The sequence below is a fragment of the Poromitra crassiceps genome (genome assembly GCF_964638095.1).
Source record: "Poromitra crassiceps genome assembly, chromosome: 1".
Taxonomy (NCBI): domain Eukaryota; kingdom Metazoa; phylum Chordata; class Actinopteri; order Beryciformes; family Melamphaidae; genus Poromitra; species Poromitra crassiceps.
In genome coordinates this window covers 126,918,491-126,942,134 of record NC_139623.1, presented here as the reverse complement: position 1 = coordinate 126,942,134, position 23,644 = coordinate 126,918,491, and the positions used below count along the sequence as shown (strand labels likewise).

At 44.1% G+C, this 23,644-nt stretch overlaps 1 protein-coding gene across 1 annotated transcript in view; it reads left to right on the top strand.

Annotated features, from left to right (window-relative positions):
- LOC310773112 (organic cation/carnitine transporter 2-like) overlaps positions 1 to 23,644 on the top strand; it is a gene marked incomplete at both ends in the record, with an annotated part of 38,449 nt that overhangs the window by 9,248 nt on the left and 5,557 nt on the right. The window contains 5 exons of the mRNA XM_083633029.1: positions 2,153 to 2,307; positions 15,287 to 15,458; positions 16,076 to 16,193; positions 22,289 to 22,395; positions 22,599 to 22,813. Coding sequence (XP_083489155.1) covers positions 2,153 to 2,307; positions 15,287 to 15,458; positions 16,076 to 16,193; positions 22,289 to 22,395; positions 22,599 to 22,813 — 767 coding nt within the window. The remainder of the gene's footprint in view (positions 1 to 2,152; positions 2,308 to 15,286; positions 15,459 to 16,075; positions 16,194 to 22,288; positions 22,396 to 22,598; positions 22,814 to 23,644) is intronic.

Genomic DNA, 23,644 nt, shown 5'->3' with positions numbered 1-23,644 from the left:
TTTTTATGTTATCGTTGGCCATCCCATGATATATTTAATGTTTTTATGTTATTATTGGGCATCCCATGATAGATATAATGTTTTTATGTTATTGTTGGGCATCCCATGATATATTTAATGTTTTTATGTTATTGTTGGGCATCCCATGATATATTTAATGTTTTTATGTTATTATTGGGCATCCCATGATATATTTAATGTTTTTATGTTATTATTGGGCATCCCATGATATATTTAATGTTTTTATGTTATCGTTGGCCATCCCATGATATATTTAATGTTTTTATGTTATTATTGGGCATCCCATGATATATTTAATGTTTTTATGTTATTATTGGGCATCCCATGATATATTTAATGTTTTTATGTTATTATTGGGCATCCCATGATATATTTAATGTTTTTATGTTATCGTTGGCCATCCCATGATATATTTAATGTTTTTATGTTATTATTGGGCATCCCATGATATATTTAATGTTTTTATGTTATTATTGGGCATCCCATGATAGATATAATGTTTTTATGTTATTGTTGGGCATCCCATGATATATTTAATGTTTTTATGTTATTATTGGGCATCCCATGATATATTTAATGTTTTTATGTTATTATTGGGCATCCCATGATATATTTAATGTTTTTATGTTATCATTGGGCATCCCATGATATATTTAATGTTTTTATGTTATCGTTGGCCATCCCATGATATATTTAATGTTTTTATGTTATTATTGGGCATCCCATGATATATTTAATGTTTTTATGTTATCGTTGGCCATCCCATGATATATTTAATGTTTTTATGTTATCGTTGGCCATCCCATGATATATTTAATGTTTTTATGTTATCGTTGGCCATCCCATGATATATTTAATGTTTTTATGTTATTATTGGGCATTCCATGATAGATATAATGTTTTTATGTTATTGTTGGGCATCCCATGATAGATATAATGTTTTTATGTTATTGTTGGGCATCCCATGATATATTTAATGTTTTTATGTTATTATTGGGCATCCCATGATATATTTAATGTTTTTATGTTATTATTGGGCATCCCATGATATATTTAATGTTTTTATGTTATTATTGGGCATCCCATGATATATTTAATGTTTTTATGTTATCATTGGGCATCCCATGATATATTTAATGTTTTTATGTTATCGTTGGCCATCCCATGATATATTTAATGTTTTTATGTTATTATTGGGCATCCCATGATATATTTAATGTTTTTATGTTATCGTTGGCCATCCCATGATATATTTAATGTTTTTATGTTATCGTTGGCCATCCCATGATATATTTAATGTTTTTATGTTATCGTTGGCCATCCCATGATATATTTAATGTTTTTATGTTATTATTGGGCATTCCATGATAGATATAATGTTTTTATGTTATTGTTGGGCATCCCATGATATATTTAATGTTTTTATGTTATTATTGGGCATCCCATGATATATTTAATGTTTTTATGTTATCGTTGGCCATCCCATGATATATTTAATGTTTTTATGTTATTATTGGGCATCCCATGATATATTTAATGTTTTTATGTTATTATTGGGCATCCCATGATATATTTAATGTTTTTATGTTATTATTGGGCATCCCATGATATATTTAATGTTTTTATGTTATTATTGGGCATCCCATGATATATTTAATGTTTTTATGTTATCGTTGGCCATCCCATGATATATTTAATGTTTTTATGTTATTATTGGGCATCCCATGATATATTTAATGTTTTTATGTTATCGTTGGCCATCCCATGATAGATATAATGTTTTTATGTTATTGTTGGGCATCCCATGATATATTTAATGTTTTTATGTTATTATTGGGCATCCCATGATATATTTAATGTTTTTATGTTATTATTGGGCATCCCATGATATATTTAATGTTTTTATGTTATTATTGGGCATCCCATGATATATTTAATGTTTTTATGTTATCGTTGGCCATCCCATGATATATTTAATGTTTTTATGTTATTATTGGGCATCCCATGATATATTTAATGTTTTTATGTTATCGTTGGCCATCCCATGATAGATATAATGTTTTTATGTTATTGTTGGGCATCCCATGATATATTTAATGTTTTTATGTTATCGTTGGCCATCCCATGATAGATTTGGAAGGAAGCCAATTCTCTTTGCAACCATGGCAATTCAGTCGATTTTTACTTTTGTGCAAGTCTTCTCCCCTTCCTGGACGATGTTTTGCATCCTCTTCTTCACCACTGGTTTGGGACAAATCTCCAACTATGTGGCTGCTTTCGTGCTGGGTATGTGTGAACATGTCATGCTTATTGGCATAATATAGAAAGTAACACAAAGAAAGGAAGTTGCATGTAACGTGGGCCACTTTACCACGTTAAAACTGTTTCAAGGATTTCCGACCAATAAAAGTGTTGTCCGACAACGCCACCTAGGTTGTTTGGTAGAGCCTAGGACTCTGATAAAAAAAAAAGGCTGCACAGGTTCTTTTAAAATCGGGAGTGAGCAGAGTTAACTCATTCATGGCCAGTTTAGGACTGCCAATATTTAGCACAGGCCAAAGATTTTCATAATTGTTGGTCATCTTTCAAGACCCACAGTAAATGATCTATTAGCACCAAAGTGATTTGCAATACCTCAAAATGAAGATGTACGTCTCTGGGTTCACCAGGGAAAAAAAAGTGAGCTTTTAGCATGTTCTGTACTCTACTTATAGCCATTTATATACACCCTGTTTTCACCCAAAAGGTCTCCATGAGAAGATAAACAGGAGAAAAGGCAATTTTTGTAAAGGGCAAAAATCTCAGGCAGAACTCGCTCTCAATTCTTTTATTTTGAACTGTATTGACATCAGACATGTAAATATTATTCATTATGACACAAATGACAAAAAAAAATATATATATATATATATATATACACATAAAGTGCTCTTTTTTTTACATTCAACAATACAGTTTACTCAGTGTGAGTGAGTGTGCAGACAGACAGATAGACAGACAGACAGACAGACAGACAGACAGACACACCGACAGACAGACAGACAGACAGACACACACACACACACACGATCCCCCTTTTATCTTCGTTGCGTGATTTCTAACCCCACATAGGATAAGCAATAACCACGCCCTGTGGCGCCGGGATTGGCCAGGAGCAACACTGGAGGGCACACAGCCCAGCGATTTCATGAACCAACTGAATAGCTCTTGAGAACGGACAGCGGGCTGCTGTGACTGCCGCTTCTGCCTTGTTAGCTGTTCGTGTGTTTATTTTGTTTTGTTCTGGTCCACCCGTCCTCGTCCATGTCTCCCTGTCCTATCCTCCCTGCTATTTGATCGTTCCCGTTTTCCCCTCGGCTATTCAACACGTCCTCACCACCCGTCAAACTGATCGATCATTTCCTCATTCCTCCGATGATCAAACACATTCTCTGGATTACTTTCTCCCATTTTCTCCCGGCTGGCACACAGGAAGGCGACCAGCTCTGCAGCGCGCCGAGGGGCGTTTCAATGGCGTTTCTCCTGTCTGCACAAGGAAGCGTTTATCCGTTTTCTGATTTTCCTCCTGCTCAATTTCAAAACAACAGCTGCGGTATGTCTTTGATAACGTGCTGTCGGCTTGTCTCTGAGGCTAGGGACCTGAAAACATGTCACAGGCTGGGGAAGTGTTTGAACTACGCACTGCACAAATAAAAACAAAAACACGTCAAAGACGTCTTTGCCGTTGAATGAGTTAAAAACTACCACCAAACTACCACTGCTGGAATCAAAGTCCGCTAGTCCCGCTTTGGTCCTCCGGTTTCTCGAGAGAAGGGCTCGTCGAAACGCCACCCCTCTGCTGCAGTTCAATGGCTTCCCCCTTGCTTTCACCGATGACACACTCCACTCCACCACAGGCTCGATTGGCTCGGTTCACTCTCTCAATCGTCTGACCCTGGGGACACACCCGTATGCGGAACTTGCGCGCATGCGCCGCTCAGCGCACCTCCGCGCAGAATGTGCTTTAAAGCGCCCGGCATGGTTTTGCGCAGCCACGACTTGGAGCCTTGCCGCCGATGAGCAGCGACAGCGAGACTGTGCATACTCGAACGTAACTCGTCCAAAACGTTATCATGTCGTTTACCAAGAACTTGCAATCATGTCGGTGGGGGAACATTTTATTGTCCCTCCATTTCAAAACTCATTCCGGTGAGCCTGCAGAAGGCTTTGCTAGATGAGGGACAAGCACGTTAAATGAGGAAATGGCATTTCCTCATTCCTCACAACAAGGAGTTGACGGCGCTAGACGGCGCAGAGTCACATTTTCGAGGAGCTGCACGCCCCCTACGCCGAGCTGTGCTGATAGGACGCCCAGCTGCGGCGACCCCCTCGGCGCCGGCGATTTCGCTCGAGCATAATTTGCGCTTAAGTGTCCACACAGAGAGCGCAGCTCACTTCTCTTTCTCTGCGCGCTCTGCTCGTATGGGGGAGGGGAATTGTCATGGAACAGTTTCCTTTAATTTAGAACCTCCCTGCCACTAGGGGGCATAATGTTAATTCTTTATCTTTAGAGTCTCTCCCCTGCACCTTCTTGTGGTATAGTTTAGTACTGCAGTTTCAGCTCTTCCTCTTTTTCCTGTGACAACAAAGAGAATGACAGTGTGTGTTCAATGCAGTAATCTTCATGCTCCATCCTTAGCCATCACCTAGTTTCTAACCCTTTGAGTGGCAATTTCTGTAAGTACAACTATTGTCAATCATTGCTGTTATGTTTATGTCAAGTACATATTTGCTACAGTTTGTGTATGTTTGGTAGCATGAATGACAGCACAGTGTAATGAAGGCATTTAGGTTATACATCTAATACTAGAGATATTGTTTAGTGTAAAATACATTGTTCAATACAATACTTACCTGATTTGTTACTTACCTTATGTTTCCTGCAAAATAGATTATTACTGTAGTTATCCCACCTGTAAATAACTGGAGTACACTGTTTTGTATTGTATACTGATGTATGCTTTTCTGTATGTTTACTTTCAGTTTCACACTTCTTTGTTATTAAATCCTGTCCATCTACAACACTTGGCTGTTCCTTGGAGGATATGATGCAAAGGAGAGTTTAGCTGGCTGTGAGAACCAATATAGGACAAGAGTCACATTGGGTGTAGCAGTACAGGAATGCAAGTCTGAAGATGGCTCCTAGCTGGCCTACTCTTTTCAATGGAAGCATTTACAGTTGATTGCAGTGATTCATTATTATGATAGACAATCCATGTTCACTTCCCTTATTTAACATGACCTATAATCCTATGAACACAGTGATTACACATGGCATATTTACCTGATGAGGCTGGGAGTCCAATTCCTGTGGCACCCTGCTCCCAACAATAGCATCACATTCGGCTACAGCTTGGAACAACGGTCACATTGCTCATATTAGTCACGTTAATCGTTAATCACTTTAATCACGGTCAAAAAGTTGTGTCGTTCCGCACTAATCAGCATCTTCTTCCACACTGAACGCTCTAGAGGTTTTCACACTACTTGCCAATAATGCACATGCACAGTAAATAACAGATATATGTAGAAATAAACACACTATAAGAAATGCAGGATAAACAATATTCTATAAATGTTGACCTATTCTCTATAATGAAAGAGCAACATACCAAAGTTCTTAATCAAAAATAATTAACCAAATATTAATACAAAATTAACTAAAGTGCAATTCACATGAATTTGGCTCTTACATTTCCGGCCCCAATAATTGTAACACAGAAAGGCATTCAATTATTCACAACAATGTAACACAAAAGAGCCAATATAATTTACATACTTAACACTTTGAGTGCCACGGCCCTTGGGCAAAAGGTGCTGTACTGTGCCACATAGGCCGCAATGCATTTTAATATAGCCATATCATTTTTTGTGTTCCTCTTATATGGACAACCAATAGCCTCAATGAAACTTTGAACCCTTCTGTTTCATAAAAAAAAAAAACTGTGTTTATAAACCGTTCCATTTTGGAAATACACCCCTCTGAAAAAGAGTGTTTTCGACCGAAAAGAGCATGCTGAAATTAGTTTCTGAGATAATCACATCTTTATGTTAGAAAGGCGACAGAATGAATTCTGCTTTGAGTTGAACAAACATCGAGCCTGCTGCTGCCTGCGTGTGTGTGTACTGTCGATGGTTGTATGCTGTTAGTGCCCTGCGTGCCCCACCCCCCTCCTCCTCCTCCTCCGTGGTGGGAGGAGTCGAGTGTCTCTGCTCTGCTGCGGTTTGCTCTGTTTGCTCTGCACTGAAAAGTCCGCTGCCTGCACCCCCCGCTTTTTTACAGCGTGTCCTCGGCTCCCAGCTGAGAGTGGTGTAACTTTTCATAAAGACGCTGGTGTCGCCATGTCGGCAACTGGATCATGTGGATGGACTGTCGCAGCGGACACGGATGGGGCTCAATTGTGGCAGCGGATGGCTGCTGTTCACAGGCACAGCTAACGACGTTATGCTTCAAGCATATCAATGGCGATTTCCGTTTCCTCATGACTTCTTCTATCTTTTCTCCTGGCCTTTGTCTAATCGGGAGGGCACTGTCGCCACCTAAGGGTTCTGTAAAAGGTTAGACACATTCAATAGCTCCCATATTGTAAGAGGCGATGTAAGAGGCTTAGATCGACATTCCCCCGTCAAAATATGAATTTGGAGTTATTGACGCCATTTGGCGTCGCTGGCAGCGTACGGTAAATTTCTCTTGACGCCATATGGCGTCGCTGGCACTCAATGTGTTAACACAATGGCAATGTTTCGTAGTTTTTTATTTTATTTTTTATTTTATTTTAACATACCTTTTTTTTTTAAACACACTTTCAATCACCGTAAGTAGGTGTCTTACATGGTCATGACACTAAGTGTCTGCCTCACAAAGAAGGCACAACTTGTCAATAGGTCTCTCTAAAGTGTTAGTTTTAGTCTTAACCACCACGCGACGAACCAGTCCCTTCGCGTCCTGCATGGTTTTAACTACTTTGCCCAAAACCCATGAGTTACGGGGGGCAGAATCATCCATAATCAAAACAATGTCACCAGGAGAAAGATTCTGCTTAGCTGTAACCCATTTTTGGCGCTCCTGGAGAAGAGGCAGATATTCATGTACCCAACGCTTCCAAAACAAGTCTGCTAGATACTGAGTCTGCCGCCACCTGCGGCGAGCGTACATGTCATCATTGTGGAACAGACCTGGAGGCAGCAAAGGCTCCCTTTTCATTAACAACAGGTGATTGGGAGTCAAAGCATCCAGATCATTAGATGACGTTGTGATCGGCCTATAATAGACTCCACCTCACAGAACAGAGTGTGAAGACACTCGTCATCCATTGTCTGCTGTTGTAGAATGGAGTTCAGGATTTTCCTCACTGTTCGGATTTGTTGCTCCCAGACTCCCCCAAAGTGAGAGCCGGCTGGAGGATTGAAAATCCATTGTATTCCTTTTTGCATGAGAGTGTTCTGTATTTGTGCTTGGTTCCACTGTTGTATAGAATCCCGTAGCACACGCTCTGCACCAACAAAATTAGTGCCATTGTCTGAGCGGATGATAGAGACCTGCCCTCTTCGGCTGATGAAGCGTCGAATTGCCTGTAGACATGAATCAGTGTCCAGTGCATGTGCAACCTCTAGGTGCACAGCTCTCGTAGCCAGACACGTAAACATCACACCGTATCTTTTTACAACCCTGCGCCCTCTTTTGACCTCAAATGGTCCAAAATAGTCCACGCCTACATTTGTAAAAGGTGGTTTGTCTGGCAACAGCCTATCTTGTGGTAGGTCCGCCATTTTCTGTTGTCCAGCTTTGACGTTAACTCTCCTGCAGATGACACATCTTGAGAGGTATTTCCTTACTGCAGAGTTGGCTGCAGGAATCCAGTATCTCTGCCGTATTTGAGAAAGCATGTAATTTCTTCCTGAATGTCCGATTCTCTCATGTATGTCTTGTAGGATAAGATTGGTCACATGCGAATCCTTTGGAATGATTGCTGGGTGTTTAGCTTCCAGCGGCATTGCTGATTTGCAGAGTCTACCTCCTACTCGTAGTAGTCCATCCTGTAGCATAGGATCCAGGCTGTAGATACTACTGGTCCTTTTCACATGGTTTCCTCTCTTCACTGTGGTGATTTCCTCTTGAAATCCTTGGCTCTGACAGAACTTGATGATTTCTGTCTCTGCTTTTATCATGTCCTCAACAGTCAGTACTTGTTTCTTTAGAGTTGTCTTGTAGTTACACATTTGTTTTTCCAAACTGGCTGTTTGGCTTCTTGTACTGACTTGGTTAGACTTCAGCTCCTTTCGTTTATTACTCAGATCAAGCAGCGTTTCTTTGAGTTTGAGTATCCAATCTACAGCTTTTTTATGCCTCCGCCGGCGAAGCCAGGCCGAAGGCATTATGGATCCGGGTTGTCCGTCCGTACGGACGGATGTCCGTACGTCCGTACGGATGTTTGTTAACGCGATATCTGAGGAACGCCTTGACGGAATTTCATCAGATTCGCCTTAAACATTCACTTAGGCTCAAGGATGATCTGGTTAGATTTTGGTGGTCAAAGGTCAAAGGTCAAGGTCACTGTGACCTCTCGAACGCCATTTTCAAGCTTGTTAACGCGATATCTGAGGAACGCCTGGACGGAATTTCATCAGATTCGCCTTAAACATTCACTTAGGCTCAAGGATGATCTGATTACATTTTGGTGGTCAAAGGTCAAAGGTCAAGGTCACTGTGACCTCTCGAACGCCATTTTCAAGCTTGTTAACGCGATATCTGAGGAACGCCTGGACGGAATTTCATCAGATTCGCCTTAAACATTCACTTAGGCTCAAGGATGATCTGATTAGATTTTGGTGGTCAAAGGTCAAAGGTCAAGGTCACTGTGACCTCTCGAACACCATTTTCAAGCTTGTTAACGCGATATCTGAGGAACGCCTGGACGGAATTTCATCAGATTCGCCTTAAACATTCACTTAGGCTCAAGGATGATCTGATTAGATTTTATTGGGTCAAAGGTCAAAGGTCAAGGTCACTGTGACCTCTCCAACGCCATTTTCAAGCTTGTTAACGCGATATCTGAGGAACGCCTGGACGGAATTTCATCACATTCACCTTAAACATTCAATTAGGCTCAAGGATGATCTGATTAGATTTTGGTGGTCAAAGGTCAAAGGTCAAGGTCACTGTGACCTCTCAAACGCCATTTTCAAGCTTGTTAACGCGATATCTGAGGAACGCCTGGACGGAATTTCATCACATTCGCCTTAAACATTCACTTAGGCTCAAGGATGAACTGATTCCATTTTGGTTATCAAAGGTCAAAGGTCAAGGTCACAGTGACCTAACAAATGCCATTTTCAAGCTCGGTAACGCCATATCTCAGTAACACCTTGACTAAATTTCTTCACATTTGGCTCAAATATCCAATTCTGCAAAGAAACGCCTTGATGCAATTTCTTCCAATTTGGCTCCAACATCCACTTGGACTCAAGAATGAACTAATGGCGGAGGCATAAGTCCGCGTTGCGGTCGTTCTAGTTCAACTTGTACCACTTGGAATAATGTTTGATCAGTTTGTCCACTGGGTCCTCGTTTTCAGCTGCGTGAGTGAGGTTTACTGTGACTGTTTTCTTCACCTCCACGTCATCCTTTTCTATACTTAGCTCATCTGGCCTTTCTGGCAAGAGCTGCTCTGGGTCTTTCAAGAGGGACGGGCCTTCAATCCAGGCTTAATTGGTCATGAGCTTTTCTGCTGACAGTCCTCTGGATGCACAGTCTGCTGGGTTTGTTGAGGTGTTGATGTACTTCCATTGACCATACTTGGTTGCGTCTCTGATAATAGCTATCCGGTTGGCTACAAATGTTTTGAATCGAATTGTATCGTTTTGAATGTATTTCAGAACAGTTGTACTGTCCGTCCAGAATGTTGAGTCAAGTTGCAACTCCATCTGCAGCTCTTTTCTCATCATTTTGTCAATTTTCACTGCCATGACTGCTGCAGTCAGTTCCAAACGAGGGATTGTGGTCTGTTTCAGGGGCGCCACCCTTGACTTTCCCAACATGAAGGTGACATGAACACGTCCTGTTTTGTTTGTGAGCCTCAGATACAATACTGTCCCATAACCACTTTCGCTTGCGTCTGAAAAGTGGTGTAGCTGGGCAGTCGCAACAGATCCGTAGTCAGCAGGTTTGATGGCCCTGCTCACACTGAAGTTTGTCATTTTACTCAAGTCTTGTAGCCATGTGAGCCATTTCTGAACTAGCTCCTCCGGGATGTCTTGGTCCCACGTCAACTTATCTTTGCACAGCTGCTGCAGGTACATTTTCGCTGGGAGTATGAAAGGCGAGAGAAACCCCAGTGGATCGTAAATGGAGCTCACGACTGAGAGGATTCCTCGTCTGGTGACTGGTCTGTCTTTTATGCTAATTCTGAACTTGAATGAGTCAGACTCTGCACACCACAGCACTCCGAGAGCTCTCTCCACTGGAAGGATATTTTGACTTAAGTCCAGGTTTCTCACCTCCTTCGCTCGCTCTTCATCTGGGATAGCTGCCAGAACAGCTCGGCTGTTACTTGTCCATTTTGTTAGGTGAAAACCTCCAGTGGCACATAGAGCTGTGAGGTCTTTGTAGAGCTTGATGGCTTGCTCCTCCGTGTTGGTAGATCCCAAAAAGTAATCTACATAGTAGTTGTTGAAGACTTTTTCTGTAATGTCAGGTGATGCTTGACTCTTATTGTCTTCTGCAGTTTTTCTGAGCGCAAAGTTGGCGCAACTTGGCAATGACGTAGCACCAAAAAGATGTACGACCATTTTGAACTCAGCCATCTCTTGACTAAGATCTCCTTCCGGCCACCAGAGGAAGCGTAAGAGGTCTGTGTCTTCTTCATGGACCCTTACCTGGTGATACATGGCCTCGATATCAGCCATTACAGCGATAGGCTCCTGCCTGAACCTAGTCAACACTCCAACCAGGCTGCTCGTCAAGTCTGGGCCCTGCAGGAGTTCATTGTTCAAAGAAGTCCCTTGGTACGTAGCGGCACAGTCAAATACCACTCTTAGCTTCTTTTTCTGAGGGTGGTAAACCCTGTGGTGAGGGATATACCAAACTCTACCATCCTGACGGTTCAGTTGTTCTTCTGGCACTTTGACTGCGTACCCTTTCTTTAACAGCTCATTCATGAAATTTGTGTACTCCTCATGGAATGTAGGATTTTTACAGAGTTTCTTTTTGAGGTTGAGTGCACGCTGAACAATGGCACTGTGGTTGTTTGACATTTTTCACCGGTGAGAAGGAGGCGGGAGGAAAGAGAAGAAGCGATGGTGAGGAGTTCAGAGAGTTCAGACAGAAAAGAGGGGTGGGGCTTGGGGGGACGGTAAAGAAGAAGGGCAGTGATGGAGTTGGGAAGTGAGAAGGCAAGGTGTTCAAAGGAGGACAGGGATGGGAGGTTGAGGTTGAGTTCATTGATGAGTAGAGATTGTTTATGGAGAACGGCGAGACCCCCCCCATGCCCAGAGAGGCGGGGCTTGGCGATGTAACTATAGTTGGGGTGGTGGCCTGATTGAGTGAGTAGAAGTCCAGGGGGCTGTTGCCATGTTTCAGTGAGGAGGAGAAGATCAATGTTATTGATCATCAATGTTATTGAACATCATCAATGTAGCGTTTCCACAACAAAACATTTGAAAAGAGGGGATGAGCACTCAGGCCCGGTGCTTCTCCAAATTCTCCCACATACAGGTTAGCAAAATTAGGAGCCATGGGAGAGCCCATAGCAGTACCTTTAATTTGTAGAAGAAAATCATCCTCAAATCTAAAATAATTATGAGAAAGTACCAGCTCAGCCAGTTTCAAGATACATTTACAGTATTAGAAGGCTGGTGACCCTACCCCACAGTTCCAAGAAACTGTGATGTCGGAACTGAGGACACACTATGAGTCTGGGGAAATTAAGAAAAATTAGTTTGAGTTCATGTCTATTGGCCTATTTCCACCGCTGGTATCAACGCGGCCCCGCCGAGCTCGTCTCGCTTTTTTGTCTCATTCCACCGATCAAAAATGTGGACAGCCTGGGTTGAGTCAGGGTTGAGTCGTGCTAGTTTTGGTCCCTGCTTTGTTGAGGTTCCAGCGCTGTGAACCCGGTACCATACCGTGACGTGAAAACACTGCAGACGACTGATTGGTCAGGCAGAATCGTGTTTACTGTCTACTGTCAATGCTGGATACCAGTTTAGTGGGGCTTACCCTCTCTTCTGTTATTTACATCAGTCTTTTATTGCTGCCTTCGGGTCTGGTGAAATAAAATCGATCTCCTTGCTCAGCTTGAACATGACGGTGGTTTTCAATTGTTTTGAGAGAGAAAAAGTCTGCTCCTCGGGAAGCAGCTTGGCTTGGCTCTGCTAGGCCGGAGGCGGGGGTGGCGGGGGTTTAGTGAAGCCGCGGTCTTGCCTGGTGAGTTGCCGCCAGGGTAGAGGCTTCCCTTCTCCCCGTAGCGGGACTCCCATCCCCCGCGCAGTGCATGCATGTGAGTTTGAGTAACAACAAAGTGATATCCATTCTCCTAGCCGATTCTCACATTTGCCCATGTACACTATAGGTCATTTACAGGCACCAGTATTTCATAACCAGTTTAAAAGTTCCATGTATGGATTTAATTTTAACGTTATACATTATAGCCTACTTCAGCTATGGGCGGAGGACAGATATGCGGTCGCCATGACGACCAGGTGTGGGCGGAGGCGAGTAAACTTGCTATGGAAACAGAGTCTATATCAAGTAGAGACGAGTAAGACCAGGTCGAGTAGAGCTGTACTGTGCTGTTATATGTGGTGGAAATGAGCCATATAAAATGTCTTGTTATCCCTACTTTTTACACCCTCACAAAATGACACAAGCAGATGACTCCACCACCTGATCAACCTATAGTGGCGGCTATTGACTCTGTTACGTGTAATATATCAACATTTGTTGATTATCAAATTAAAGCAGCAGTGGAAAGATTACCTTCTTAACCATAAGTCATATGGTTTCTTTAATTGAAGCTATTGATCATGTATCAGAACATGCTATAGAGACAGTCCGCATGTCTGGGAACGCCCACAAAATGTTAAACGGCTGGCGCGCGAGTGGGGTAAAACCACTGATATATCTCATGGGCTGACTCACCAAAAGACGGTGCTGCGGCTCTAAACTACATGTGTGGGGGTTCTAGAGCAGAACACAAGACGTCTGCTCAGATGTGCGTTTACTGCGGTGGTTAAATCCCTGATCGTGTCTGCCTGGGCTGGGCTATCAGCTAAATTCTAACTTTGCTGAATGGATAGAACGGGGGAATTTACCCCACCCTGACCCCGCCCCCAGCAAGGCTGAGCCAGCTAACCCAGCGTCTATTGTGGGCGTTCCTAGAGCCTGTATGGGCGTTCGCAGACATGCGGACTGTCTCTATGTTGGTCAGTTTCGACGTGGAAAGTCTATACTCCAATATTCCACACAGTGGGGGACTAGACGCACTTGAACATGCTTTAGGCAAGACTAGAGATTCTAACATAAAGCCTTCTATTCAATTTGTATACGGATCTGTACACTAAACCAACAGACCGCAATACATTACTGAGGGCCGACAGCCACCCTCCTCTCCCATTGAAAAAGAGTTTGCCATACAGCCAATTATGTCGCGTGAAACGCATCTGCACCAAAGACACTGACTTTGAGCATATTGTGTCCAAAATGTTGGCAAAATTTGAAACAAGAGGCTATAAAAAGAAGACTCTTGAAGAGGCTAAATTAAAAATCTCTCAAAGAAACAGAAGAGACTTTTTAAAACCTAGTCCAAAAAATAAGTCCAATGTAATTGTTTTCAGCACTAAGTACACCAAGTGTGCCGAACAATTTAAAGGAATTATTTTGAAACACTGGCACATTTTGAATTCTGATAAACATATTGAACACTTAAAGAGCCCCCTCTGGTGGTTTTTAAACGGGGCCGCAATTTAAGTCATATGTGTACTGCCTCAGATCTTCCTCCTACTTCTATGTCTTCTCAAACTCTCTTAACTCCTATTCCTAATGGTAATTATAAATGTGGTCCATGCGCACAGTGCAATAGCACTAAGAAAAGCCAATTATTTTGACACCCACATTCAGGCAAGATGATACCTGTTAGAGGAGTTATGTCATGCACTACAAAAGGAGTGATATATTTACTTGTTTGCTCCTGTGGTAAAGGGTATGTTGGCCAAACAAAACTTAAACTTAAACAAAGAATTGCAGAGCATCGCAGTGCCATTAGACGTAAAGATGAAACCTCTCCCATTGCAGTCCATTTTATGGAAGCTAATCACTCTATTTCATCACTTCGTTATACAGGGATTGAAAAAGTATTCTTGTCTAGGAGAGGAGGAGATCTGGAACACAGCCTGTTACAAAGAGAAGCATACTGGATGTATGAACTAAATACACTTTCTCCTAATGATTTAAATATAGATTATGACCGTAGGCCGTTTCTTTGAATTATTATTGTATTGCTGTGTAAATTGAGACAACTAGGCCAACCTTGTTGCCTAAATAGGTGCGTAGTTTGGTACCATTCAATTTTTTTAATGATTATGTACTTTAATTGTGAAATGTTTTTTCCTAAACAGATTATTGGATTATTGTTTATTTGTTGAAAATGACAATCTGTACCTAATTGAATCTGTATATGCCTTAAACCCCTTACTGTAATTGTCTCACCTGCAACTGATTTGAGAAGGTGTGCCCTATAAAAAGGGTCACACCTACTGATGTTGCACTGCACCCTGACGAAGGCACTTTCGCCGAAACATGTTGGTGTAACACATTAAACACAGCAAAGGAGACTTTGAGTGTGCGACTTCCTTTCTTTGTGTTACTTTGAATTTTCGTTAGTCTGCACCTCTTCAAACTTTTTGGGTGTGCTCCACTCTATATACTTTATAGAAAGTAGGAACAAATTGAAAGTGACAAAATAACCCTGGTATTGACATCAGTATGATCAGAATGAATGTGGGAGAAAAAATGTATTTGTGTGAAATGTATTTGCACATAAAGAAAATGTTCATTCATCAGTGTTTTTGGATAACCCTGGTGATATTCAGTATTTGTCAAAACCATCCAATGAAATGGAGAAGGCAAAGTAACAGTCTCCTTGTATGCTAGTCTCACTTTTCTCTCACTCACTTTCTGTCCATGTCTCCCTCTCTCTCTTTCTGTCTGTCTTTCTCTCTCTCCCTGCAGGCACTGAGATCCTGGCAGGCAATGTCCGTGTCCTGTACTCCTCTCTGGGTGTATGCATCGGCTTTGCCTTTGGCTACATGATGCTTCCTCTCTTTGCCTACTTTATAAGGGACTGGCAATCTCTCCTGCTGGCTCTGGCTCTGCCTGGCTTGGTCTACTTCCCTCTCTGGTGGTGGGTTGCACTCATTACATTCTCATGTCAGATTATATTGAACTTCTGTCAGATGCAATCTATTTATTATTTATTAAGCTTTTGGGCAATGGACCTTCATACTGTCAAATGAGTTTTAGAGGAGTAAACAAATCAAGCAATACTTTGTTTTTATGTTTTAAATCTAGGGCTGCATCTAACGATTATTTTCATTATTGATTAATTATTACTTTCACGACTAATCAATTAGTTGTTTGGTCTATAAAATGTCACAAAATGGTGAAACATTTCCATCACCTTTTCCCCAGAGCCCAAGATGCCATCCTCAAATATCCAACAGTCCAAACAGTCTACAACCCAAATCAGTTTATATTACTGTCAGAGAAGAATGAAGAAACTAGAAAATATTCACATTTAAGAAGCTGGAAAGAGAGCATTTTTGTATTTTCTTTTGTAAAAAATAAAATAAAGAATAAATAAATGAAAGATGAATGATGAATCAATTTTAAAAAAATTGTTCGTGATTAATTTTCTGTTGATCGACTAATCATTGCAGTTTTATTTAAATCCCTTTCACCTTTTTTAAAGCCATTTCAAGCCTGAACCCATCTCTCTATTTCTGTCCCATAATGAGACAGGCTCATCCCAGAGTCTCCCCGCTGGCTGCTCTCCCAGGGAAGAGTGGAGGAGGCGGAGGCCATACTGAGAGAGGCTGCTAAGAGGAACAAAGTCCAGGCTCCACACGTCATCTTTGAACATTACATTGTAGGTTGCCTTTGACATAAACTTAAAGCACACTGGAGTTAACAGACATTTTGACAGGGGCTCAAGCACAAAATGTTCCACCTTTGCAACATTTGAATATTGCCTCTGCCAAGGAGGGCGTGTTTTCTGTCCCGTTTGTCTATTTCCTAGTTCCTCATTGCGCGGCTCGCGAGACGCTGGTGGCTCTCGAAGCTTTAGTTGGCTGCTCTAAGAATTTGCATTTTTTTTTTTTTTTTTTTTTTTTTTTTTAAGATTTTTTCCCCCCTGCTCTCCCCAAAATTTCAATAAACCTGTATGGCATATTATTACAATACAACAATACTGGTGTTGACAGTAATAGAAGGTGCCAAATCATTCAAAACAATAAGCATTTTGCTTTTAGGAGAATTGTGCCAGCGTGCAGCGCTGTTCCAAAACGTGTCAACGTGTGTCGTTGCCTGGGAAACGCACATCCCATAATACAACTGTTCGCATCGCATCCCATAATAGTATGATGATACTTGGGATGCCATTGCGAACATAGATGTGAACAGGTTAGCTAAAACTTCAGCATCGCCAGCGACGGCCCCCACCGTTGTGGTCGGGGTACGTTTCGAAATCCCTCCAGGCCTGAAAGATTTTCTAGGGGAAACTGGTATATATATGTGTGTGTGTGTGTGTGTGTGTGGGGAAAACAATAAAACACAAAAAAATGGTAGGCAGATGTGCTTGGTTGGGGTGGCTTTTGGTGTTTTGCGGTAAAAGTGGCTCTCCTATTGACTTTGTCCTGCCAGTGCGGCTCTCATTGAAGAAATAGTGAGGATCACTGGTCTATTTGTTTGTTAGCAGGATTACGGAAAAGCTACTGGGCTGATTTCCATGAAACTTTCTGGAAGCGTGTAGCATGGGCCATTGAAGAATCCCTTCAATTTTGGCGCGGATCCGATCTAGTTAATCTAGTCCGATTCTAGTTGCACATGTATTTATTTTCTTTGATAAACACTTGATCTAAAAGTTAGTTTGGATGATTGCATGTAATGTGGATAGATTTTGCAGATTTGTTGATTAGATTAACTACTTTAATGAATTCTGTCTTTATGAATTTCTTTTGGCTAGATCAGGGGTTTTCAAAGTCTGAGACTGTGGGCCTCCCCCAGGCAAAGCTTGGAAAAAGGTGCCCCCCTTGCTCAATACCTATGGGATTATGTTACTTGATCCCATAGACACTCAACAATTGAGCCAAGATAGCCTAATATTGCTGTTTGACATACTTCAGATTACACCAAATACATAGAAAGGTCTGTCTGAAGGCATTTATTTGTTTCTGAAACAAGGCTATGTCGAAACCTATAGCATATGGCCGGTAAAGCGTGCACATATCAGAATCACTTTTATTGCCACAGTATGCAAGTTACATACGAGGAATTTGTCTTAGTGTCTGTATGCAGCGTAGCGGTCACATCAATATACAGAGATAAGAAGTAGGAAGATAACTAAAGACAATCACAAAGTTGCAAGTGCAATCAAATCCAGTAAATATATACAATATGTACATGAGTGGTGAAGTGTCCTGTGGATGATAAATATGAATTTACGTTGGATTTACATTAGATTTACAGACTGAGTTAAATAGACGTTAAATAGGCAGTGGATTTACATGAATTTACAGTCGGAGTTAAATAAGAGTTTACATTGAATGTACATGAAATTTACAGGCTAAGTTAAATAGGCATTAAATGTGCAGGGAATGAATTTACATGAATTTACAGTTCCAGTTAAACAGGCATTAAATTAGATATGAGTTCCAGTTTTGTGGGGGGGGGGAGTTCAGTTCAGTTGAGTTTAGGAGGAGGTAGAGAGTTTGTGTGGGGGGGGGGGGGTTGTTGGTGAGGTCCTTGGCGGAAGGGGTTTCCGGGCCTTGTTGGTGAGGCTGATGGCGGTTGGGAAGAAGCTGGGCTTGTGGCGGGTGGTTCTGGTCTTGGCAGACCTCAGTCTCTTGCCGTGGGGGAGTGTCTTAAAGAGTTTGTGGCCAGGGTGGGAGGGGTCAGCCATGATCTTGTGAGACCGCTTCAGTGTCCTGGCTGCATGCAGGTCCTGGAGGGATGGCAGGTTGCATCCGATTATCTTCTCAGTGGAGCGGATGATGCGCTGAAGTCTGTTGATGTCTTTGAGAGTGGCAGCAGCATACCAGACGGTGATGGAGGAGGTGAGGATGGACTCAACGACGGAGAAGTGCACCATCGTGGCCTTTGGCACTTTGAATTTCTTCAGCTGCCGCACAAAGTACATCCTCTGCTGTGCCTTCTTGGTGAGAGCTCTGATGTTCAGCTCCCATTTTAGGTCCTGGCTGATGATGGTCCCCAGGAAGCGGAAGGACTCCACAGTGTTGACTGGGGAGTCACCCAGGGTGATGGGAGAAGGTGGGGCTTTGTTCCTCCTGTAATCCACAATCATCTCCATTGTTTTTTGAGCATTTAGCACCAGGTTGTTTTGACTGCACCAAGTCACCAGATGGTCAACTCCCTGTCTGTATTCCGCCTCATCTCCGTCTGTGATGAGCCCTATGAGGGTGGTATCGTCTGCGAACTACAGGAGCTTGACGGACTGGTGACTGGAGGTGCAGCTGTTGGTGTACAGACCGAAGAAGTAGGGAGAGAGGACACCGCCCTGGGCAGCGCCGGTGCTGATGGACCGAAAGTCAGTGATGTGCTTACCCAGCCTCACGTGCTGCTTCCTGTCAGTCAGGAAGTCTGTGGTCCATCTGCAGATGGGGTCGGGCACGCCCAGCTGGGAGAGTTTCTCCTGTAGCAGGGCTGGGAGGATCGTGTCAAACGCCGAGCTGAAATCTACGAACAGGATCGTGGCATAGGTTCCTGCATTGTCCAGGTGTGTGAGGATGTGGTGGAGGGCCATATTTATTGCATCGTCTACAGACCTGTTGGCTCTGTAGGGGGTCCAGGAGTGGGTCTGTGATGGATTTGAGGTAGGACAGGACAAGGCGCTCAAAGGACTTCATGACCACAGAAGTCAGGGTGATGGGTCTGTAGTCTTGTCTAAGTGCCGAGGGCCTTGCCTTTTTAGGGAGGGGGATTATGGTCGAGGTTTTGAAGCATGCTGGTACGTGGCAGGTCTCCAGTGAGGAGTTAAAATGTCTGTGGATACTGGAGCCAGCTGGTCAGCACAGTGCTTCAGGGCAGAGGGTGATACGGCGTCAGGACCAGCCGGTTTCCTAGTCTTTAGCCTTTTGAAGAGGATGTTTACCTCTGATTCCTTTATGTGTAGAGGTGGCGGTGGGGGGGAGGGGGCAGCAGGCAGGCTAGGTCCAGAGGCTCCTGCTCTGTAGTTGGAGGGGGGGGTTGGGGTGCGAGAGGAGTGTGGGGGGGGGGGGGGGGGGGGGGGGGGAGCGGGAAAGGACTTGGTAGTGGGGGGGGGGCGGGGTAGGATTTGGTGGAGGGGCAGTAGTGGGGGGGGGGGTGTGGGGTGTCTGGTGGAGTTAAGGTGAGGAAGGGGTGGGGGGGTCTGGTGGAGTTAAGGTGAGGAAGGGGTGGGGGGGTCTGGTGGAGTTAAGGTGAGGAAGGGGTGGGGGGTCTGGTGGAGTTAAGGTGAGGAAGGGGTGGGGGGTCTGGTGGAGTTAAGGTGAGGAAGGGGTTGGGGGGGTCGGGTGGAGTTTTTACTGGTGGAGTTGAGGTGAGCGGGGGTGGTGGGGGGGGTCTGGTGGAGTTGAGGTGAGGAGGGGGTGGGGGGGTCTGGTGGAGTTGAGGTGAGGAGGGGGTGGGGGGGGGTCTGGTGGAGTTGAGGAGGGGGTGGGGGGGTCTGGTGGAGTTGAGGTGAGGAGGGGGTGGGGGTCTGGTGGAGTTGAGGTGAGGAGGGGGTGGGGGGTCTGGTGGAGTTGAGTGGGGGTGGGGGGGTCTGGTGGAGTTGAGGTGAGGAGGGGGTGGGGGGGTCTGGTGGAGTTGAGGTGAGGTGGGGGGTCTGGTGGAGTTGAGGAGAGGAGGGGGTGGGGGGGTCTGGTGGAGTTGAGGTGAGGAGGGGGTGGGGGGGTCTGGTGGAGTTGGGGTGGGGGGGGGTGGAGTTGAGGTGAGGAGGGGGTGGGGGGTTCTGGTGGAGTTGAGGTGAGGAGGGGGTGGGGGGGTCTGGTGGAGTTGAGGTGTGGAGGTGGTGGGGGGTTCTGGTGGAGTTGAGGTGAGGAGGGGGTGGGGGGTTCTGGTGGAGTTGAGGTGAGGAGGGGGTGGGGGGGTCTGGTGGAGTTGAGGTGTGGAGGGGGTGGGGGGGTCTGGTGGAGTTGAGGTGAGGAGGGGGTGGGGGGGTCTGGTGGAGTTGAGGTGAGGAGGGGGTGGGGGGGTCTGGTGGAGTTGAGGTGAGCGGGGGTTGGACATTTGATCATCTGTCGTATTTGGGGAGTTCGTGGGTTAGTTTTCCTTTGTTAAAGTCGCCCAGGACTATTACAAATGAGTCTGGATTCTTTCTCTCTACCCGTAGTATCTGATCGGCGAGCAAGCGTTGTTTCCTGTATGTTCGCTTGTGGCGTAACATATGCGCCGACCAGGATGAATGAAGAGAATTCACGTGGAGAGTAGAAGGGTTTGCAATTGATTATAAATGTTTCTAGAGTGGGGGAACAGTATTGCAGGATCACTGACACATCTATACACCAGCCACTGTTGATGTAGAAACGAATGAATTAAGCAGATTGAAAACAACGTTGGCTCAGCTGTGGGACGACGCCAGCACAAGTGCACAACTTTCTCTATACACGCTCTGTCGTCATTGGAAACAACTGGAAAACTGAAGAAGCTGGAGCTGTGGAAAAGAAGCTCAGTGGACACACTCAGTGGACACACGGCCATTAATGTGCTAGTGGCGGTGGCATACACTTACCGTGGCAAGAACTTAAAAGCGGAGTACAGCGGTGACCAGTGGGACGACCAGACCAGATGGGCACGCATGTGGTCCCCAGGTCGGGCACGCAAATTGTATGGATGAGTGGAGATGACAGGCCGCCGTGGCACATGCGCACACACCGGCCAAACACACCGGCCAAAAACAGTAAAGTTCCACTAAACTACTGTATCTCTGAACTATCTCTTTAACCAAATAACACAAATTTAGGCTATTCTACAGTATGAGATCTCCTTTTGATAACTAATGTAATATATATATTTTTTTTCAATTTCATTCACTGAGCCTTCCATGAAACTGTTTGGAGCCCCCATGCCCCCCCCCCCCACACTTTGAAAACCCCTGGGCTTGTGTGTGTGTGTGTGTGTGTGTGTGTGTGTGTGTGTGTGTGTGTGTGTGTGTGTGTGTGTGTGTGTGTGTGTGTGTGTGTGTGTGTGTGTGTGTGTGTGTGTGTGTGTGTGTGTGTGTGTGTGTGTGTGTGTGTGTGTGTGTGTGTGCGCGCGCGCGACTCTGACCCAAGCCAAGACACAGAAAGCAGGTTTAAACGCACTGAGCGTTGTTTTATTTAAAGTCTCAAATGAAGGTCTTCCCTTATCGGGGCAGGTTCAGATAAACGTTAAGCAAAGCAGGAGGGGTTTAGCCTGCGGGCCAACGCAGGGGAGTTTTCCCCACAACGTTGCCAGGGCTCGGCCCTCGGTTAAGTGCTCCAGTAGCGTGCCTGCGGGCGAGAGGAGACATGAGCGGTCAGAGCACATCATACAGCCATCATCATATGCTTAAGGAGAGGAGTGTAAATTGTACATACCGCCCGACAGCAAGGAGAGGTCCCTTCTCGAGGAGAGCCAGCCACACAGTGATCATTCAGAGCTGAGTCTGATAACTAGGCACACTGATTGGGAAACTGTCTCAGCCGTGTGAGCCGCGCTTGACAGCCCGCGGCTGTTAGCGGTCCCACTGATTCAAGAGACAATTTGGGAAATACCTCTCATTTATGACGCGGCCTAGACAGCCTCTCTGTTGGGAACCCCGGGCTCTGATGTCACTGTGGTGGCTGGCCGTCCTCCCGCTCTCACCTGCTGGGGGGTAGGCTGCCGCGCGCGTGTGTGTGTATACCTGTATATAGGTGCATGTGTGTGTATGACTCTTCATTAAACTAATTAAGCAATCACTAAAAGAGTAGATTCATAGTCAGGTTTTGTATCCTGCAGACTGATCTGGCAAAGACCAAGTTTAAGCCGAAGGAACACCACACTTTTCTTGACTTGGTGCGAACCAGCAACATCAGAACCACAACACTCATTCTCTTCTTGGTGACGTGAGTATTCAATACACTTACGAATTGAGTTAGGTAATCAAATAAAATGAAATTAATCCATTCTATAGCTACAGTATCCATTCATTCCTTCATCCATATCTATCCATCAACTAGGTCCATCTGTTCAAATGAAACACCCCAAGAAGGGAAAAACTATACAATACTATTCACCTACAGTATTCTCTGCTCTGTAACTTTCCCAGCTTCACTCTGAGTACCGGCTACTTCGGCCTGTCCCTGAACACATCCCGTCTCCATAGCAACCCCTATCTCAGCTGTTTCATCTCGGCAGCCATCGAGGTGCCGGCATACATTTCCAGCTGGCTGATGCTGCGGTGTCTTCCCCGGCGGCTGTCTATGGCTGGCACCATGCTGCTGGGAGGACTGTCACTCTACTTCATTCAACTGGTGCCTCCAAGTGAGTGAAAATGACAAGGCAGGTCTCTGTGGAAGAAGAGACGTTCTAGATCATACGAGACTGAGAGGGTTCCCAGACATCAGCCAACTTCAACAGGAATCCCTCGTCTCAAATGTTTTGCATCGAGAAAAGAGCATCACTTAAATGCATGTCAGAACATATTCTGACAGGGAAGATTGGTTTGAAAATTGTATCTTGATTTTAATCACATGTCCCCCACACGTTTTCACATGTGATCACATGCGATCACATGTCATTTTGCACATGTGATCACATGTGATTTTGCACATGTGCAGTTCATGTGGTTTTTCTCTACTGTCATCACTCCATCTTCCCTGAAACATCGAGATTTTTGCTCAGTTTTATACTGTACCCTGAAATAACAGAATAGGTTAAATTATAACTACTATTTAAGATCTCTCTAAATTCCTCCCAAACTTCCAGATTATTGCTCAGGAGGTCATACATACTCTCTAATAATAAAATAAACAAGACTAGGCAAGCCAGACTGCTGGTTCTTCTGGATTCGCTCTCAGAGTGAGGAGAGCAGAACCAAGTCGCCACAGAGCGGCACCCATCAGATTCATTGGACAATGCATTTAAATGAAATACACTCAGATAATTCACATTATTACTAATTTGAGAAGTAATAAAGGCACACTTCAATATTATACAATACATATACATTTGTTGTAAATGTACAGGATTACCAGCAAACACCACAACGCAAAATGCTGCCATACATAGGCGGCACTTTGGTCGTGGGTTTGGTCGTATGTGACATAATAAAATGTAATAATAATAAAATGTATATTACAAAATATATTTAAA